The following is an 18884-nucleotide window of genomic DNA, read 5'->3' on the forward strand; positions in this document are numbered from 1 at the left end:
TCTCATTCATAAAGCCCACACTGGCATTTGGCCAGGGTTCGAGTCCTGCCCTAACGGGGGAGCGCGGATGATTCTCCATGGCTGGGCATCCGCGACGGCAGCGCTATCTCCTCCGATCACTCCTCCAAGAAGAAGAATCGATCGTCCGCCGCATTGCCTGCTGCCGAAATCCAAGCTCCGAAGCTGGCTATGGCCCCATCGGAGAAGAAAATGGAGCATCCTCGCCGGCAACAGCAGTGGCAGTGAATTCTGGCAATGGCGCCCCGGATCGTCTCAAGCGGCAGGGGGCAGCAGCGCCAGATTGCTGCGCCTGATTGCGAGGTCAGTAGCAGTGGTGATCGTCACGATATTGTCTGGGGTTGTGGCGCTGCGAATTCGAGGTCTAGCGCAGGATTACATCGAGACAAAGCTCTTGCCACCGATCGCGATGCTGCTTGGGGAGCGGCTTTCCAGGCAAGTGGAGCTGGGAAAAGTGGCTGGGCTTTCGCCGCTGGGAATCAGCCTTAGAGATTGCTCCATCGGGCCTCACGACCAGGACTTTTCATGCGCGCAACTTCCGGTTCTAACCATCCGCATAAATCCGGTTCGTAGCTTCCAGCGCCGCCAGCTCGCGGCAGACTTGATCTTAAGTCACCCGCATTTGCTCGTAGCACAAAGGCAGGACTGGACGTGGCTGGGGCTTCCAGCGGTTCCTCCCGAAAACATCAAAAGGTTGCTACATGATGGTGGTAATGACGAGACTGTGGATTCGAGGACACGAATCCGGCGGCTTGCCAGGGAATCGAGCGCGCTCAAGCAGGCTGACGAGAGGATCACGGCGGCCCGACGCTCGGCCAACCTTGGGTACAAGCCGGCAGCATTTGGAAACGATAACTTGGAAGCAGCGAACATAGCAGTGGGAGAAGATGGCACTGCGGCTATGAGGGGGCCTTTGCACGGTGCAAAGTCGTGGGTGAAGGAACACTTGCCAAGGCAAACTTCGTCAGCGTCGGACAAGGCTTACTTCCAGAAAAAGAATCTTCGAGCTAGCGCTGCCAAAGCTCGCACGTTTTTCCAGAAGACAGGCGGAGCTCCGATTGGCAGCCACCGTATTCCACCCTCGATGTCGCAATCTTACAAGACTACAGAGTTTGAGCGAGTCCGGAACAGTATTGCTGTTGACTTAACGAGGCAATCGTCCACAGCAGCAGCAGTCGACAATCTCCAGCAGGACGGAAAGTCGAGCAAAAGTCCCGTGACAATTGAGTCTGTTTACATCAGGGATGGAACCTTTTTACTACTTGCGTTTGGCGACAATGAACCAAGGTAGGAGAAACGGCACTTTTTTTCTTTTAATGCTGCTGATGCTTTCTCTTTTGATCTTGACTTAGAGTCCTGGATCAGTTTAATGGACGTGTCGACTTTGCTAGTGACTACCAAGTTATAGACGCGCAAGTCTCTGGTGTTCCGAAAGTTTGGAGACGACCCGCGTCAGAGCATGATGCAGGGTTGCTAAATGTGGTCGTCCATTCTGACATCAAACAGCAACAATGGGACGTCAAGATCAAAGCTCGAAATCTTTTTGTTCCAGTAAGTCCATTGCGTTTTCTTGTTTTTGTCCTGACGCGTGTGCTTCCCTCAGCTTGTAGAGAGGTTGCTTGAGCTGCCAATCGATTTGTATAGTGGAACGGCACACGGAGAGGTAGTGCTCGATCATATGCCAGCTCATTGACCTGTTTGTTTTTGCAACGTAGGTTCACGTTAGAATGAACAATGAAGACAATTTTCCTCAACTTGGTGGGAAGGTGGATATAAAGAATGTCAGCTTCAAAATCGTGGAAGCTCCAGCTGCATTCAAGGTAAGGTAAGGGTGGTGTTCTTGTCTCATGAGGAGTTTTCTTTCTTTTTCTTCGTCTTTTTGTCCTAAAATTATCTACCTTCAGGAAGTAAATGGAACAATATTTCTACAAGGGCAGCGAGCTTTCCTTCACAATACTAGTGGTCTATATGGTAAAATTCCCGTCAATGTTTCAGGAGACATGGACGTAAATCCTGAAAATGGAGAATTTCGTCTTAGCTGTCAGGTATTTTGGCACCACTAATAAGTTTCTATCTATTTTCACTTTTTTGCAGGTTCCTGGAGTGGAAGTGAACTCTCTTATGACCACACTCAAAGTCCGTCCGCCTCCATTTCCAGTAAGCTTGGAATAGATTTTTCTGTTGATATGTTATAACATGGATGTATCAAAGGTTGCTGGCGCCGTCAAGGCTGTGGTGTACTGTCGTGGACCCTTGGATGCGCCAATATTTGAAGGAAGTGCTGAAACGTTAAAGAACCGAACGGATTTGACATTCAATGCATCACCTTCTAAAGCTATCGATTCAATCCGAAACAACCTTCACAAAGGTGCAGCAGCTGCTTACGATAACGTTGCTTTTACGATGGCTTCTGGAAGTTTTACTTTTGATACCGATGGTGCCGTGAGTATTTGCAAGCACTTGTTTTCTCAGCCTGCCTCTTCATCTTGACAGACGGCAAACATATATGGAATCAGAGCGACGCCAGTCGGTGGAGGAGAGATTCGCGGTGCGGGCGACATGTGGATCTGTCCCGAGGTAACACTATTGCATTTTCATTTCAACTTTCACACTTGTAATAAATCAGGGCGAAATTGATCCAACGGCCATAAGGATCGATTGTTCAGGATACGTGATGATCAATGATATTATTGGAAGCTACACAACTAATGAAATGAAACTGCCGCTTTTTGGCGCGATGCACGGGGAAGCTAAAGTTCGTGGATCACTTCAAATGCCGTAAGTGTCACTCATACGGAAAGTATGACCTTTACGTTTTTTACAGGGTATTTGACATCAAATGGGTTATGCCGGATGCAAAGGGATCATTCACCGGATCACGAGGGGATATTTCTATATCGGACGAAGCCATTGTCTTAAATTCCTCTTCATTTACTTTTGACGTGAATTCTAAGATGTCTACGGTACCGGTTGCAGTCAGAAAAAATAAGAGTATACCGACTCTAGAAGGTTTAGAGCTCGACGCACGATTTCGAGGATTTGATATACTGGATTTCCTACCTTCTGCGCCTTCTATTTCACCTGACAGTACACAAATGAAGGCCACCTGTAAGCTTAAATTCCAGGGCCGTTTTGTTTCCGACAAAGATACTAAGATGTCTGGGCTGGTTGGTGACGTTTCTCTTTCGGGATTGAAGTTGAATCAACTTCTAGTTGCTTCTCATTCGAGCGGATTGCTAGACGTGTCAGGATCTGGCTTTAAGGTAAGCCAGTTCATACATCAGATTGTTCCCCTTGCGTTAACATTTTGTGCAGCTGATTACAAGTGGAAGAGGAAAGGAGCATCTTACTGTTCAATTATCAAAGAATGGTCATGAGCCATCGTCGTTTTCGTTGCAGAGAGGCAAACTTCAAGTTGATGCTTCTCATTCGCCGCATTCTTTGGCAAAGTTAGAGGTAAGATACTGACTCCTTGTGTACAACGTTTTAATCAAGTGCTTCATTTTCAGATCCGTAATCTTCCACTGGATGAGTTGGAGCTATCGTCATTGAGGGGTATGATGCACAAGGTACGATGCAGTCAGTACGTTACTATGCTCATTACAATGCTGCTACAGGTTGATATACAACTTAACCTTGACAAGCGAAGGGGCCATGGTTGCTTGTCAGTCGGACGACCAAGGTTTAGTGGCATGCAAGGCGAGCTTCTTGATGTATCAGCCCGGTGGTCAGGCGACGTGGTAAGCATACTGGCTAATGCCCCTCTGTTCTTATCATGCATTCACCTTGAAGGTTACGTTGGAGAAATCTCTGCTTGAACAAGCGGACAGCACATACGAGCTTCGGGGTGAATACGTGCTGCCAGGCCCTCGTGAAAGGGCTGTCGTATCGGGCAACAAAAGACACCTGAGTGACGGAATGTGGCAGAAGTTGATGGCAGGACATCTTGAAAATGCCATCAGCTCCTTAGGGAGGTGGAGGCTTCGTCTGGAAGTACCTAGAGCGGAGCTGTCGGATATGCTACCTGTTGCTCGTCTTCTGTCTAGGAGCAGCGACCCTGCAATTGTAACAAGATCTAAGGTATTTATATGTTTTTTACCATCTCCGTAGTGACGTTGCTTTGTGATGCTAGGAATTGTTTTTACAAGAGGTGGAAAAGGCTGCTTTTCTTGCACACAATTTGAAACAGCAAATGGAGGTACCTTGTTTGCTTTTCTTCGTTTGTTTGTTTTGTTTACGTACTGTCGTGTTTGTGGTGGATCTTTTAGTTTTTAAAGAAAGAAAGCGCTACGTCTCCTCAAGATCGAAGCTCGGCGGATTCGTTGCCTTTGCCGGGTCTTGCAGAATTGAAGGGCCGTTGGCATGGTACATTTGAAGCAAGCGGCGGTGGAAACAGTGACATGACAGTAAGATCGTCAGTGCGAGTTTTTTACCATAGTCTAAAATGCTATTACGTACAGGCAAGTTTGGATCTTCACGGCGAGAACTGGGAATGGGGTGTATATAACATACAAAGTGCTGTGGCGACTGGAAGCTACTGTTACACGGACGGTCTCCGGCTTGAGAAGGTCTTCTTACAGAAGGATACTGCAACACTCCATGCCGATGGGATGCTCGGGCCAAATTCGAACCTGCATTTTGCTCTCTTGAACTTCCCTGTGGAGCTTGTGCCGCCCCTGACGCAAGCCATCCAATCGTCCTCTGTCGAACCTCTCCAGTCTTCGGCACCGCATGCTCCATTGAACGGAGTCCTGCATATGGAAGGGGACCTCAGAGGAGATTGCAACAAGCCAGAATGTGATGTTCACGTAAGATTGCTCGATGGGGCTATTGGCGGTATCAACTTAAGCAAGGCGGACTTGGCTGCATCGGTAACATCCGGGAATCAGTTTGTTTTCAACGCTCGACTTGAACCTGTCGTGCATGCGGGCCATGTCTACGTGAGAGGCAGTATACCGTTGGGGTCCAAGGCTTTAGATCCACAGTCGAAGTCGAGAAATGCTGCTGTGAAAAAGTGGATGGGCGCTAGTATCAACAACAGGGGCCATGGCAACAGTGAGGGGCAAACTGATTATAGTGCATCATCGGAGTGGGATTTCATCGATGCAGGAGCTTTATACGTTGACGTTGTTGTCAAGGACAGTGGGATGATGCTGCTGACAACAATTACACCAAGTATGAAATGGCTCCAAGGAAACGCGGACGTGAGGCTTCAGGTATTTTCGTTTTCTTTCTCGGTTTCGCCTTTTTACTCTGAGAGCAGGTTCGAGGGGCATCCGAGCAACCGAAGTTTGATGGAATGGCTGTCTTTCACAAAGCGACTGTCTCGTCCCCTATACTACCAAAACCAGCACATAATATTGGCGGAACTGTCACCGTGAAGAATAATGAGCTGATTGTTGATGCTATCGAAGGCAAAGTTGGGAAGAGAGGAAGGCTTCTGATTAAAGGTAAACTACCTTTGAAAGCTGCTGTCGATAGCAGTGACTGCAGTTTGGAAGTGAAAGCCGATTCTCTGGAGGTCCGTGCAAAAAATATGTTGAGGTATGTAATGCTTTTAGGCGTCAGGAAGTTCACATGGCGTATCTGTGTGTAGTGGACAAGTAGATGGACAGCTGTCTGTCATGGGAAGCCTTTCAGATCCCGAACTTACAGGTGTCGTCAAGCTCAGTCGGGGCGAACTGTATCTTTCTCAAGAAAAGAATTCGAAGGCGGCAACCTCGACTATCCCTCGTGCTTTGTCAGGTCTGTAGATCTGTTTTGTAACGTATAGCTGACATAATTTTCAGATCTCGAGTTGGTCAAAGAAGAAAGCCACGAACGTAAACTGCCAGTGGCCGTACGCTTGAAAGGCTTGAAGCTGCAATTTGGACCTGAGTTGCGAATGGTTTACCCTTTGATATTGAATTTCGCGGTAAATGGAGAGCTGGAGTTTCATGGATTTGCTGATGCCGAGCGTGTCAAGCCCAAGGGAGTGCTGACGTTTGAGAATGGTGATGTAAACCTTGTTGCTACTCAGGTAAGCTAAGCTGTTTCTTGCGCCGCTAATGATGTGTTTCAGGTGAGATTGAACAAGGATTATCCAAACCGTGCCAAGTTCGAACCGGAACAGGGTCTCGATCCTAACTTGGATTTAGCATTGGTCGGTTTGCATTTCCAGCTGAAAGTTCAAGGGCGTGCACAAAATTGGCAGGACAGCATTGTTTTGACTTATGCTCGCTCTGGAGAACAAGACACATTGACTCGTATTGAAGTAAGCTTCTATTGTATATTATTTATCTCGCTGATGCGTGCGATCGTGCAGGCCGCTAAGCTGTTTGAAAATCAACTTGTGGATTCGCTGCTCGAAGGCAACGGTCAGTTTGCTTTCAAGAAACTTGCGGCTGCTACGGTCGAGACACTCATGCCGAAGATAGAAACCAAAGGAGAGTTTGGACAGGCTCGTTGGCGGCTTGTTTATGCACCACAGATTCCAAACCTCCTGTCCCTGGATCCCACAACAGACCCGTTCAAGTCGCTTGCAAACCTCTCCTTCGGTACGGAAGTTGAAGTGCGACTCGGCAAGCATCTACAGGTTGGTGTCGTTTTATAAACGTTTTCCTCGTTCCTGAAGACGTGTGTCATTCGTTCACTGCGCAGGCATCAGTGGTGCGACAATTGAAGGAGTCGGAAATGGCGACGCAGTGGACACTGATCTATCATCTCAACAACAAGTTGCGCCTCGTCTTCTCGTCAATTCCTTCGGTTGACAACAGGCTACTGCTCGAGTATTCGGCGTCCTAAAGTAAAAACAGGCACAGGGTTCGCCGTCGTCACAGCACAGGGACAAGGCTCCAAATCCTCAAATCCCCGAGTCCTAGCATAGCAGCGCACAAATACGCAGGTCGGAGGAGGTGCAACCGGAAGAAAAAGAAATAAAAACGCTGGAGAAGGTTAGTGGCAATCAGCATCATCCAGCAGAAGCAGAGCCGAGGGGAATTGCGTGTTTGGATCGTAGCAGCCCAAGAATCAAGGTGGTCCGTACATTATGAACATATGAAAAAGGTGAAGGTGCCAGTTTTTCTTCATCGCCTCGTTCAACCTTTTAGCGCTTGCTCGGCTAGTAGGGCGCTACCACCGCCACCGCCACCACCAGCAGCAGCAAAGGGAGACATGGCGGCGTCGAGTCAATTGCCAGCGTCGACCGGCTTCGACAGGCCCGAGATGTACAAGTCCCCGCTGGCGGGGAGCGTGTCTTTCTACCAGAGGCACTTGTTCGTGTGCTACAAGGATGCTCTCAGCTGGCCGTCGCAGGTGGAGAGTGCGGAATTGGGTGGCCTTCCGCACGCTCTCTTCGCTGCGTTCAAGGCTCGCAAGAACGATATGCCCAACAAGGTGCTGCTGGCTCTTTTTAAAACAGGATTTCTTTGTCTGATCTCCTCTCTCGCGTGTTCTTGCAGATCCGGTTGACTGTTTGTGAAGCATCTGATTCAACGGAGGGAGACATTTTTGTCTTTCCAGATCTCGTGCGCTACAGGTCTCGGGCTTTGTTTCTTTTCTTTTCTATCTGGATCCAAAGTTGCATGCACTTACTTTAGTATTTCGTTTTTGCAGAGGTTTGAGAGCCTCTGACGCGGAATCATTTGTAGAGGAAGTGGTGGTCAATGAGCAGATATGGAGCCATGGTGTCGAGGAGCCTCTCAGTGGCAGCCATGTCTTCATCTGCGCTCACGGAGCTCGCGACGCACGCTGCGGAAGCTGCGGCCCGGTTCTGGTCGACAAATTCCGGGACGAGATTGAAGCCAGGGGTTTGAGTGGTCGTGTCACAGTCAAGGCTTGCTCCCACATTGGTGGTCACAAATTCGCTGGCAATGTTATCATCTACGCCGCTAGCGGAGGAGGCGGTCCAGTCTCGGGGCACTGGTAAGTCCTCACTCACTTTTTCTTCGTTTCAAAGCTGACTCGTTCTCTTTGCAACGCAGGTATGGATATGTCACTCCCAACGATGTTTCGGTGCTCCTGGAGCAGCACATAGAGAGAGGCCAGATAGTTGACAAGCTGTGGAGGTGAGTGTTACTACGTTGTTGGTGTTGTTTGATCCTGGTTTTTACTCCTTTTGGCAGGGGTCAAATGGGCCTCACCGAGGATCAACAGCGCCAGTCTCAAGTTTCGAGGCAAACCGCGGACGAGACAGTGTACGCCTGTCCCTGTGGCGTGATAGGAGGCGTTTGCGGAGCCAAGCAACAGAAGCGTGCTGTCAACGCGAGAAGCGTCACTGTCGCGGCTAAAGCAAAAGGAGGAGGGGATGCTCAAGACAATGCGGAGGACGGACAAGCAACAAAGATGGCTCCCACAGAGGACGAGCCGCTGCAAAAGAAGAAGACGACGACCAAGAACAAGGCTCGGGGAAACGACAGCGGATGGAAGACGAAGATCACGCAAGACAAGCTGGCGGCTGCCGTGCTGGTGCTGGTTGCTGCCATCGCCACTGGAATGTGTTTCTACGCGTCCATCCCAGCGTTTTAGCGTAGCACTTGAGTGTCTGTCACTCACGCTACTCTTTAACCATTACTCTTCTCAAAATTTCTTGGCAAAGATTTTCCTTTTCTATGTTCTTCGAATGAAAGAAAGATGGGAGTTTGTTATGGAAGTCCAAACGACATGACAATCCGTAGACGTTTCGTACAAGCCAGCATGTTACATTTTTAATATATGAGAGGAAAACGCTACTAGGAAAGGCTAGCTATTTACACACTCAGGAAATGGTACACAGCGCGCAATACGAGAGAGGAAAAAAAATAAAAAGGCGGCGGCTTCCAATGTATCATCGCCACCACGAGCAGCACTTGGTAGACTTGGTTATCGACTCGGTTGCGTTCCTTGCAGCGAGGCACGGGCCAGCAGCTTCATGGTCGGGAGGAAGATTGTAGAAACGATACGGTTGCGACGCGCAGCAAAACTCGGTTACATTTCCACAACCTCCTTTGCTGAAGGGGTGCGCATCCTTCGGAAGGTTGCTGCAAAAACCCAGTCTTTGTGAGCTGCGTTACGAGAAATTCCTGCTCACCGGAGGTATGGAATTCGTGTGCGACGTGTTTTCTCATACGTCGTTTGGTTTGTAAGCACCAGATAACTGCAAACAGAAGTTAGCGATCACTCTTTTTCCTATCTTTACCTGTGGAAAACGAGCAGGGTGGTAAGAAATATAGAACAACAGAGGAGGCCCACGAACGTCACCAGCAGCAGCAGATTCTGTGGCCTGTGGAGCGAAATAAGTGTGAATTGCAAACCAAGCGCACGACAAGAGGGCACTTACCATGCCGAGCTCTTTTGCAAGTGGAAGGCAAGAAAGTAGAGGACTGTCGACCAGATGCACAAAAAGGTCTCCAGAAAAACATACCACCTGCGTGCTCCACAGTCAGAATCTGGGACGCAATGAACACAAGGAGCCTGTGAAACGTACCAGAATCTGCGATGATTGTACTGTCCGATGCAAGTGTCCAGCCAGACGCAGTGATGATCAAATCTCAGCACGCATTTGTTACAATCGTGGCAGTGTTTTGTTCTGGGAGGCTGCAATGGAAGAAAACAAAGCAAAATGAGATTTTTAGCAAGAATAGGTCAGAAGAACTTGGTTTCTTACCTGGACAACGCGACAGGTACTGCAGTGAGAACTGAAAGTCGCAATCAATGAGGAAAGAATCTAAGCGAAGAGAAAACAAAAAGGAAAACTCACAATGGAGTGGAGCCGGCTACAGCTTTAATTCCCGCTTCGAACTCTGGATCGTTTTCCAGATCCTCCACGTAGCTTCCAATCACTGAAATCGTGACAAGAATCTCGCGAGGATTTTTTGCTTACCCCGGTGACGAACCAGCAACCCGGTAGTACTGAATGACAGTAACAACGATCAAGACGAGATATAGCAACGCATACCTGAGAGTGAGAGTGTCAACGAATGAGCAGTGAAAGAGTGCACAAAAACAAAAAGGGATCTCGTTTTTGAGGCTTACCAAGTGTAGGAGAAGATCTGGTGTTGCAATTCCTCGTAGAGAAGGATGAGCAGCCCCACACCGACGGCGTGAGCAAGAAACCAGCAAATCTTACCCCCAAAACCTGGGAAATGGAGTGGAATTGGAGTAAATTGGAGTGGAGCGCGACTGAGAAGAGAGCTTACCTACCTGTGCTGCAGCTGCCACAAGCATCGCTGGTGAAGCACCGCATCGGGGCAGAGAGGAAAAGGGGAGAGTTCTCTCACTCTCGCATAAGCCCTAATTCGTTTTTGAGAATCTTTTTTGTATTAGACTTGAGTAAAGGGAAAGGATCGGTTAGTTTGTTTGTAGGTCAAAATGAGATTGGTGCTGGGATTCGTGATCGCTGCGCTGGTAGTCGCGAGGATTGGAAGCGCGACGCCGAGGCATGGATTGGATGAGAGTGCTGTGGATCGCGAGAAGGACAGGAGCGATCCGGAGCTGAATCGAGCGCTGGATGAGTTTATGGATCTGGTGGCGCAGCACAGGGTTGTCATCGTCGGGAAGAAGGATTGCACGTAAGTTTACATCACAAATGCAAGTTCTAGCAAGCTTAAAGGAATGAAAAGGCTCTGTTTCCTTGATCTGAGGAAGTGAGAACTTCCACTTAGGATGACGAATCGCGTGAAAGCGGCGATGTCGGAGCAAGGAGAGAAGCCGCATTTCATTGACATCGACCATACGAAATCAGGTAGCGCGTCTGTTCTCTTTTCTTTCTTTCGTTCATCTCTTTGCTTTTGCTTTCCAGACGAAGCATGGATGATACAAAAAGCTCTCCGGAGGTGGCTCGGCTACTGGATCACTCCACAGGTGTTTGTCAATGGAATGCACTACGGAGGAGCGGAGTGTGAGTTCTTTCTCTAGTTCCAAGCTTGCATTCTGTTTTCTAAGTTTGCTGCTACTCTTTTCCCAGTGTTGCTTGACAACCATAAGACCGGACTCTTGGCGGACCACTTGAAGGAAATGAAGACCGAGCTTTGAGCTACAGGGACTTTGTTTTGTGTGATCTATCCAAGAGCATATTTGCGATTTGGCTCTTTGTTTGCGTGAGTTCTTCTTGTGTTGGCAAGTGGTTTCCTCTTGCAGCTATGGAGGTGTGCCGGGCCGAAGTTGGTCTCGACGTTTCAGCGTGGGAGGCGTGGCAAACGTTCAGGGATGCCAAATCACTGGCGGGCATCATTCCTGGTGTGATCCAGAGCGTGGAGTATCTGGTGGGAGGCGGCGAAGCTGGTACCATCAGGCTTCTTGGCCTCAGTAAGTAGCAACTCTCAAGTTTGACGCTTAATGGCTTTCTGGATTTGCAGAGCAAGATGGAAGCTCCAAGGTGGTGTTTGCGAAAGAGAGACTGGAACTGGTCGATGATGCTTCCATGACGATTCGATACACTATGCTGGAAGACTGTGACTTTAGTCACTTGTACAGTCACTACGTTGGTACGCTGCGTTTCCATCCGATTCAAAGCGAGCCAAGCAAGAGTGTGGTCGTTTGGGAGATTGAGTGTGTGCCACTCGGCTCCGCTCCTCCTCCCCGCCCCGCAGCCTACGTAAGAATCTGGAAAGAGATTGAGCAACACTTGGTCGAGAAAAGACACGTCAAGTAAAGGTCCATCACAAACTACAAAAGTGCATCTCCTTGTATTTTTTACAGTCCTTTCAATACAACACCATCAAGAATATGAAAAGATGAATGTACAATGTTCCGCTTCTCTTTGCTTTTTGTTTTTTTTTTTTTGTTTCGATTTTCTTTTTTCAACTTTTTTGCTTTTACCTGTGTATAAAGAATCAATCCGAATGGAAAAGAATAGTGTTGAGAGGAACCTGGCTCGAGCTGAAATCGAAGCTTCAAGCATGCTTTTCTTGCTGGCCTTCGAAGACGAGCTGTGTTGCTCATTCCGACTGAGGCTGCAAAAAATGGAATGCACTGCTCTCTCTCAAAAGCGGTGGCAGATCGATGTCGTTGAGGTCCATCTCCTTCATCGACTTGGATATGTCGTCAACCGAAAATGGAATGCTGAAGCAAACGAAGAAGAAACATTCATCAGAATCTTATATGCCTGAGACAGAATTCGCATGCTCACCTTGAATCATCGTCCAGCAAAAAGGAGTTGCTCACAGCATTGTTGGAGTCTTCAGTCATAAGAACTCTCATATTTGCAATAACCTGCGACCAGCACCCATGCGTGTTACAAGGGAAACAATAACAATACCCACGCACCTCTGGAGAAACACTGTGGGTGCCATATTTATCATCCCAGTACATGGTGCTGATACGATACAGTTGCTGGATGCTTAATGCCTGCACATCAGCGATAATATTTCACGATCCTACACATATTGTATGTCTTTATGTTACCGGACAGAGGTCATGTGTAATCTCGTCGAGTGACTTTTTGGGCTTTTGATGAATGACCTGGTAAATTTTGTCTTAGAAAAAGTTCTGTGAGCTTGTAAGTAGCTTACCAAGAAACCAACCGCTTGGCGGATGTATTTTAATTCGTCCCAAGATGCCCCAGCGTACTGCACAGAAAGATCCGTATTACACACCCAAAACGAATCCCGTAAAACGTCCTCACCTCTTCGGTGGCTTCATAAACCCAGTGTTCCAGCTCTGCCAAACCAGCTTTGACATACTCTCCATTTGAAAAAGAACAGCATTCCCGCCTCAAAAGAAGACTGGAAGTACAAAAAGTCAAAACACAATCTTAGTGTGAAGCTAGCAGATTACCTGTTGAAGAGCTGAACATTAATGAACGAGAATATTTGCGTGAACAGCTTTCGAACAAGAAACGGTGGAGCCTGAAAGAAGAAAATTAGAAACTAAACGATAATTGTCCCTTTCTCACATGATTCGCTCTCAGCGTGTTGAGCAGACCGGTCAAACTCTTGATTATACTGTGCCAGTGACTCAACATTTGTTGCGCTGCCAAGGCCATATTTGGAGACCTTCCCGCTTTGCCTAAAGAACGCGCAGTTCTTGGGGTCTGCAATAGAACTGTAGCACAAATCTATCTGGAAAGGTAGTAAAACTACCTGAATGCAAAGCGCGAGCAATGACGTTATTTCCTTTTTCAGGTTGTCACGCAGTATTCCGTAGATCTTTTCAACGTAGGCCGTAAGCTGCTGCTTGAACAGCAAAGCGGGGTACTTGGCTTCCACTTGTCGAGACGCATCCAGCCCCCCATTGCCAAATGATCCTGGAGATGATTTAATAAAACCCTGAAACAAAATGTTGTCAATAAGCGGTTCAAGTCGAGAGATATTGTAACCTGAGTCATCCTCCCAAACAGTGTAACAGATGGTGCACGTCTTCTTTGAGGACCAGAACCACTGGCCTTGAGTGTGCGTTGCAGTAGGAACAACAATGTAGACGTGTTAGACAGCCAGTACGCCAACACGTCATTGTTTTCTTGGCTCTGCAGTACCGTTGTCGAAAACATAAAGATCAGGCCACTCAACAACAGAAACGTACTTCAATTGCAGCTCCAACAGTTTGAATGATCCGGTCAAAGACATTAGTCCTTTCGGCTTCAAATGACCGCCAATGTAGGAGAGACTTGTATATTACAACGGCCGCAACAGGTCGATTTTGGCTGAAACCGACATCCTTCATCACACATTGCAGCAGAATGTCCTGGTTTTCCTGTGAGAGTAACAGCCAGTTGATCAATAATATTGGTAACAAAGCTGACCTGCTGCCTGTCCGTGAGTTGCTTCTGGCGTTTTTGCTCGGTCTCGGTATTTTCCTTTTCAGCTTGTATGGCGACAGGGGTTTCCTGCTTGTTTTGTAAAAAGTATATGACACACGTAATTGAGGCCCGAGAATTTCAAGACTTACCGGCATGATTTTGTTATCACCATTTGCAAGGTGCCCGTTTTCCGGAGTCCTCTGCACGTGATTCGCAGCTATAAAGTGATCAAAACCTTTGGAGGCATACCTGGAACACTGGTGTTTTGAACCGGTTGCTGAGTGTCCGTTGTGGTGACATAACAAGCGCTTGCTGCCTCAGAACTTGATTCTCGGACTCCAGGTTAGCCAGCTTCTCCTCCGACCTATAAACACAAACATAGAAGCTTGCTCCGCAAAATGTTCTAACTAACCTGTGCTGTAGGTCCTGTAATTGCTCAACTTTGGACAATGCATCAGTAAGTTTCCTGAGGTTCTCTTCAGCTTCTCTCTTGGTCGATACTAAGTTGTTGTTGAGCTCAGTAGTCCGCTTCTCAAAAGATTCAACCAAGGCCTACGGAATCGGATCAACGTCAGTGTGGTTCGTCCCAGCGGAGAACAAACAACGAACCTTCAGTTTTTCATTTTCGCTGGCGAGTTGGTCCACTTTGGAGTCGGGCACTTCTGAAGCAACAGACTGCCGGGCTGCGTTCACTGCGTCACCTATAGCTTTCTTGTTCTGTGTTCTCTCCTTCACTAACGAGGCATTTAGCATATCCATCTGACTTTCCAAGTTCTGTATTGCCGCCTGTAGCTTTGCAATATCCTGATTCTTTGATTCTTCAGAGTCAACCTGCTCAGATTTATCAGTTCAGTTTACCAAACTACAACAAAAACCGATTATTTACCCGCAAACGTTTTTCCAGCTGGAGACGCCAAGTCAACTCCTCACAACGTTTCTCTAGCTTCGTTTTAGCCTCTTGTAAAGCACCTGTTTCCTTTGCCGCCTGAAAAAAAATGTCAAGTATTTCATCCTGATGCGGCTAGTAGTTCCCTACCATCTTGAGCTTCTTGAGTTCTTTGCGGGCAACACGTCCTCGCCAAGCGCATTGCGTTGTAAGCGCCGCTTTCCGAAGATTCCTGTAATATCTTTTTGCTGTAAAGCCTCGCCACCGGGACTTCAGCATAGTTTAACAGTGAGAAATTCAGTATAAGGCTAAAACGCGAACTACAAATACCTGAATGACTGTCGCAGCCTTTGTTTGCCTTTTGAAACGATACTCCTTACGAGCAACCATCCCACGGACGCCGGACTGTACAAATATTGCTGCCTTACGAGTCCTCTGGAATTCCTTTTGATGGTGCCACCTTCGAACATGTTTCTGTATGCAAATAGCTGCAGCCTCCCGTCGCATGCTTTCGTATAGCTTTCTCGCACATCTTCCTGTAAAAATGCCAACAACAATACAATGACAGAAAGAACAAATCGTTATGTGTTACCTCTCCAGTGAGCTTGAACACAGACGGCAGCCTTACGGATTGCCAAGAACTCCTTACGCGCAAGGTATGTACGGACTTGCCTCTGTATCACTCTTGCTGCATTGCCTAGCAGTTCCGCCCTCCGAGCATCCAACTCTGCCATTTGGCCCGCACGAAGAAAAACTTTGGTTTTACCAATCTGATATTTAGTCAGATTCAGCTTTTGAAGCAGCTTCTCAGTTGCCGCCCTTTCGTCGTACCTACAAACACAAACGAATCTTCAATGCAGCTTAGAAAGAGAACAATAAACATACCGGCCATCTAGGAATTCCGGTGCAAGTAAGCTGAAACGATCCAAAAATTCGTCAAACAAGCGTCTACTTGGATAGCCAGCGCAGCTTATCCGCACAGCCTCGAGAACTCCCTGTATTTACCGGACAGAAGTTAGAATAAAAACGTGGAGAACCCGAAGTAACATACACCACATCGAAGCTGTTGTAAGACGTTGGGGTTCTCAAAACGCCCGGGCTTGTTGAACATGTTTGGTTTAACGCACCGTATATAATGTGGTTGTGTAGAGCTCAATGTCTCCATTAGAAATCCCAGTTGTTGCTGCAACGTCAAAAAGGAAAAAAAAAAAATTAGATAAACAGTCACAAGAAAATAAGAGCTTACCTTGAAGCTAGTTCCTATGGAGGAAAATTTATAGGAAGATTTCATAAAGTCGTCTGAGGACAGCGGAAACAGTCCCGCAACAAAAGAACATTTCGACGATCCTAGCAATGCTTGGTGTTCAGCCACAACATAGTCTTTATTTTTATCAAGGAAAAGGTCGGTTTGGTAAGTGACCTGCCAGGAACAGTAAAAAACGAGTAAACCACAGCAATGGTGCATTACCTCTCCAGCGTAATGTGCAACTGTAAAATCAGTTCGAGAAAGTTTTGGCTTGCTGAACCTCTTATGTGCTTTGAAAGTTTGGAACAGTTTTGTAGCAAACGTTTCATGGGTTGATTTTGGGAACATGCTGCACAAGACGATAAAGTCACAGGCAATCCGAGAAAACCCTGGCCTTACCAAGCTTCGTCGAGAAGAGCAATGATACCCAGTGGTTTCTGAAAAGTTTGCATGTCATATCAGAAGCATGGACAAACTCAATGACCTTACTTTTTCAATAAGGTCCAGAACATCTTGATTGTCAACAAAATCTATATAGCTCCAGTCTATTGCTTCCTTAGTGTATTCTTCTTGCTCCATTTTGAACACATGCTGCAGTCAAAACAAACAATTAGCAGCTGTCTCAACTTCACAACGGCGTTAGTTCACCTGATTAAAATGCTGCTGTAATTTTTCATTAGCAAGATTGATGCAGAATTGTTCAAAGCTGTATGATGAGTTAAGTTAAAATGCTAATCTAATGCATTCAATAAGAAGCGCACCTGTTTGTTTTGAAACTTTCAAACCCGTATATATCAAGCACTCCAATCAGCGTCTTGGATTTGGAATCCTGGCCAATTGATTTGTTGACCTTCTCTACAAGCCTGCAGCAAATGCAAACATGTTAGCGTTAAGAAAATGCTACTCGGGCGAGGAGATAATAGACCAATCAAATAGCCGTGCGTAGATAGTTTTTGCAAGAGTGTCACGGTTGACTGTTGCTGCCATGGGGTCGAGGGTTTTGGTAATAGTTTCGTCCCGCGTTACTATAACACGCGTACATAATGAATCTCCAAGACCCTTTACGTCGCACCTGAAAATGTCCAAACTTAAATACTCACTATTGGATGGCAATACAGACCTGAGGAGCTCCGCCGCAGCTTCAAGATGAAACTTCGACTTGTCATCCTTGAGCTTGGAAGAGTCTGATTCCTTTCCGTGAACAAATTCAACGTTTCCTAAGTGCAGGATGGACGCTACGACTCGGAAGATGGCTTCCTGAAACATCACCAATAAGAGAGTGCTCGATCCAAACCAGCCATTCGAACCTGTTCGACAGGACTTATGCCAACAACATCCATAGCTCTCCTTGTTTTGGCGTAATCTCTGCTATTGTTGACCCCATTTAGATCATAACAGTTGCTTTGATTCAAGTAATGGAAGGTTGTCGGATCGCCAAGTTTATACTTCTCAACATCCTGTAGAAAAGATTTTGTCAACAAACGCCACTGTCATCAACAAGAAACGATAGTTTCAACCTCAGGTGACGCACAAAGCTGATAAAAACAGTGGTAATTCCTTTCAGGATCAGCAATCTGAACAACCCGGGATCTTTCCAGCAAGTATGTCCGGACAGCTGCTCCAGAGATTCTCCCGCTCTGGTCAAATTGAATCTCGACAAACTTGCCAAATCGACTACGAACATGAGCGAAGTTAGTATTTGTCGATTATTGACATGGGCTGCCTACCTTGAATTGTCATTCCTAACAGTCTTGGCATTACCAAAAGCTTCGAGAAGCGGATTGGACTGTCGACGGTTAACAAAAGCATGAGAAAGTCGACACCACCAGCAAAAACAATTACCTCCAAAACTTGTTGCTCGACTGTTCTGCCATCCGTTGCAGCACGGCCACCCATGTAAGCAAGATACTGCATGATAAGCTTTGTCGTCTCTGTCTTCCCAGCCCCACTTTCTCCGCTTACGAGAATCGCCTGGCTCTTGTTCTCATTCAGCATGGCTCTAAAGTTTATGGGACTTGGCACGGAAGCATCATTAGAGTAGGGAAAAGGTACCTGAACGCCGAGTCAGCCACCGCAAAGACATGCGGACTTAGCTCCCCAAGAGGGGCACCCTTGTACTGCTCCATCATGTGAACATCGTAGAGATGCGGGAGCTTGGCGAATGGATTCACAGCAATGAGAATGTTTCCTGTGTACGTCTGCAGAAGCACAAAGATTTGTTACAGCTGTCTCTAAGACACAATGCTTTTGCATAACTCACGTAGATTTCGTCAAGCTCGTATCTGCTGGAAAGATTGTAAAGAACCCCAGGCTCGTGCAGGTATGCCAGCTTTGTCATGTCGTCCACTCCTCCAGGCTTTGTATCGGTATCTTTGGGGTGTGCATGGCCGACGTCTACCGAGACCTGCAAACAGCGAGAGTGATCGCAAAGTTTGTTTCTTTTCTCCCTCCGTTTTGTAAAATCTTTCTCGCCTCACCGTGGTTCCAGAGCTCGTTCGAGCTGTGATCGTATTGCCGGAGATTCGCACCACTTCCGCGTCCACCCAAGCGAGCCGAGCATCCTCGACCCATACTTGAGAGCCAACAGTGATGTTGGCAGCAGCCTGAAAAACAAACACAGAGGATATTCACATGCACATTGCGGAGGAGTGACCTAGAGAGACACCAAAGGAGCCAAGACAATGTCAACAATGCCATTGCCAATGCTAATCCAAGCACGCAACCAGCTCGAAATTTTCCCAGTCGTGGATCTGCTACAGCTTCCACCCCTCGAAATCAATCAATCCGACAAGCAGGAAGCGATGGAATCCAATCAATCGCAGCAAACGTACCATTGCCGCAACAGGCTTAGCGAGCGACGCCTTGTTCTAGATCGATCGCTGCGCGGCACATTCCCTCCGAATTGGCGACAGCATGCGCAGCGCGCAGATCTGATCGCGGCCCGGCGCCTCGGCCCCCAAATCTTCCCTTCCCCCAAGCTCGCTAGGGCTCTTGCTCGCGAGAAGAGAGTTACTGCTATGCTATTTTACTCGGTCACTGGC

The 18884-nt window shown here is 47.4% G+C and overlaps 6 protein-coding genes across 7 annotated transcripts; 4 read left to right on the top strand and 2 right to left on the bottom strand.

Moving 5' to 3' along the window:
• Positions 1–23: 23 nt before the first annotated feature.
• LOC9652824 lies at positions 24–6825 on the top strand. Its single transcript, XM_002966195.2, has 23 exons — positions 24–1305; positions 1371–1569; positions 1622–1681; positions 1734–1838; positions 1923–2063; positions 2113–2175; positions 2230–2460; positions 2512–2595; positions 2645–2796; positions 2843–3281; positions 3334–3474; positions 3528–3587; positions 3636–3758; positions 3811–4098; positions 4151–4216; positions 4287–4424; positions 4479–5234; positions 5282–5562; positions 5615–5763; positions 5808–6037; positions 6080–6271; positions 6323–6592; positions 6658–6825. The coding sequence occupies exons 1-23, from the start codon at positions 68–70 to the stop codon at positions 6799–6801; spliced, it is 5550 nt and encodes a 1849-aa protein (XP_002966241.1). The 5' UTR covers positions 24–67; the 3' UTR covers positions 6802–6825.
• Positions 6813–8607, top strand: LOC9652364 (altered inheritance of mitochondria protein 32). Its single transcript, XM_002966196.2, has 5 exons — positions 6813–7392; positions 7458–7534; positions 7612–7920; positions 7980–8063; positions 8121–8607. The coding sequence occupies exons 1-5, from the start codon at positions 7054–7056 to the stop codon at positions 8521–8523; spliced, it is 1212 nt and encodes a 403-aa protein (XP_002966242.2). The 5' UTR covers positions 6813–7053; the 3' UTR covers positions 8524–8607.
• A 64-nt stretch (positions 8608–8671) lies between these two features.
• LOC9652365 (protein S-acyltransferase 10) lies at positions 8672–10274 on the bottom strand. Of its 2 annotated transcripts, none has more exons than XM_002966544.2 (10): positions 10177–10274; positions 10009–10111; positions 9857–9931; positions 9734–9805; positions 9641–9671; positions 9461–9570; positions 9314–9400; positions 9173–9256; positions 9065–9130; positions 8672–9014 (listed from the first exon to the last, which is right to left on the bottom strand). In XM_002966544.2, the coding sequence occupies exons 1-10, from the start codon at positions 10217–10219 to the stop codon at positions 8822–8824; spliced, it is 864 nt and encodes a 287-aa protein (XP_002966590.1). In that variant the 5' UTR covers positions 10220–10274; the 3' UTR covers positions 8672–8821. The 2 variants fall into 2 exon arrangements, with proteins under 2 accessions (XP_002966590.1, XP_024526787.1); XM_024671019.1 differs by having other exon boundaries at positions 10173–10274.
• Positions 10275–10348: 74 nt separating this feature from the next.
• LOC9652825 (glutaredoxin-C4) lies at positions 10349–11067 on the top strand. Its single transcript, XM_024671422.1, has 4 exons — positions 10349–10544; positions 10621–10717; positions 10775–10873; positions 10940–11067. Exons 2-4 carry the CDS (start codon positions 10639–10641, stop codon positions 11005–11007), a joined length of 246 nt encoding a protein of 81 aa, XP_024527190.1. The 5' UTR covers positions 10349–10544; positions 10621–10638; the 3' UTR covers positions 11008–11067.
• A 47-nt stretch (positions 11068–11114) lies between these two features.
• On the top strand, positions 11115–11626 carry LOC112345201. The gene is made up of 2 exons (XM_024671516.1): positions 11115–11280; positions 11331–11626. Exons 1-2 carry the CDS (start codon positions 11115–11117, stop codon positions 11624–11626), a joined length of 462 nt encoding a protein of 153 aa, XP_024527284.1.
• LOC9652366 (myosin-11) lies at positions 11624–18849 on the bottom strand. The gene is made up of 38 exons (XM_024671031.1): positions 18675–18849; positions 18321–18446; positions 18104–18247; positions 17896–18041; positions 17686–17842; positions 17571–17629; positions 17361–17517; positions 17151–17300; positions 16964–17100; positions 16769–16915; positions 16605–16706; positions 16492–16549; positions 16333–16434; positions 16243–16280; positions 16066–16192; positions 15844–16017; positions 15649–15780; positions 15483–15592; positions 15190–15428; positions 14928–15133; positions 14748–14867; positions 14598–14696; positions 14321–14542; positions 14124–14263; positions 13961–14075; positions 13861–13911; positions 13715–13798; positions 13495–13665; positions 13292–13438; positions 13056–13241; positions 12869–13006; positions 12751–12821; positions 12599–12698; positions 12486–12542; positions 12379–12435; positions 12241–12321; positions 12104–12186; positions 11624–12036 (listed from the first exon to the last, which is right to left on the bottom strand). The coding sequence occupies exons 1-38, from the start codon at positions 18675–18677 to the stop codon at positions 11913–11915; spliced, it is 4560 nt and encodes a 1519-aa protein (XP_024526799.1). The 5' UTR covers positions 18678–18849; the 3' UTR covers positions 11624–11912.
• Positions 18850–18884: the final 35 nt, after the last annotated feature.

Source organism: Selaginella moellendorffii, unplaced genomic scaffold, assembly GCF_000143415.4.
Source record: "Selaginella moellendorffii unplaced genomic scaffold, v1.0 SELMOscaffold_7, whole genome shotgun sequence".
In the NCBI taxonomy this organism is placed as follows: domain Eukaryota; kingdom Viridiplantae; phylum Streptophyta; class Lycopodiopsida; order Selaginellales; family Selaginellaceae; genus Selaginella; species Selaginella moellendorffii.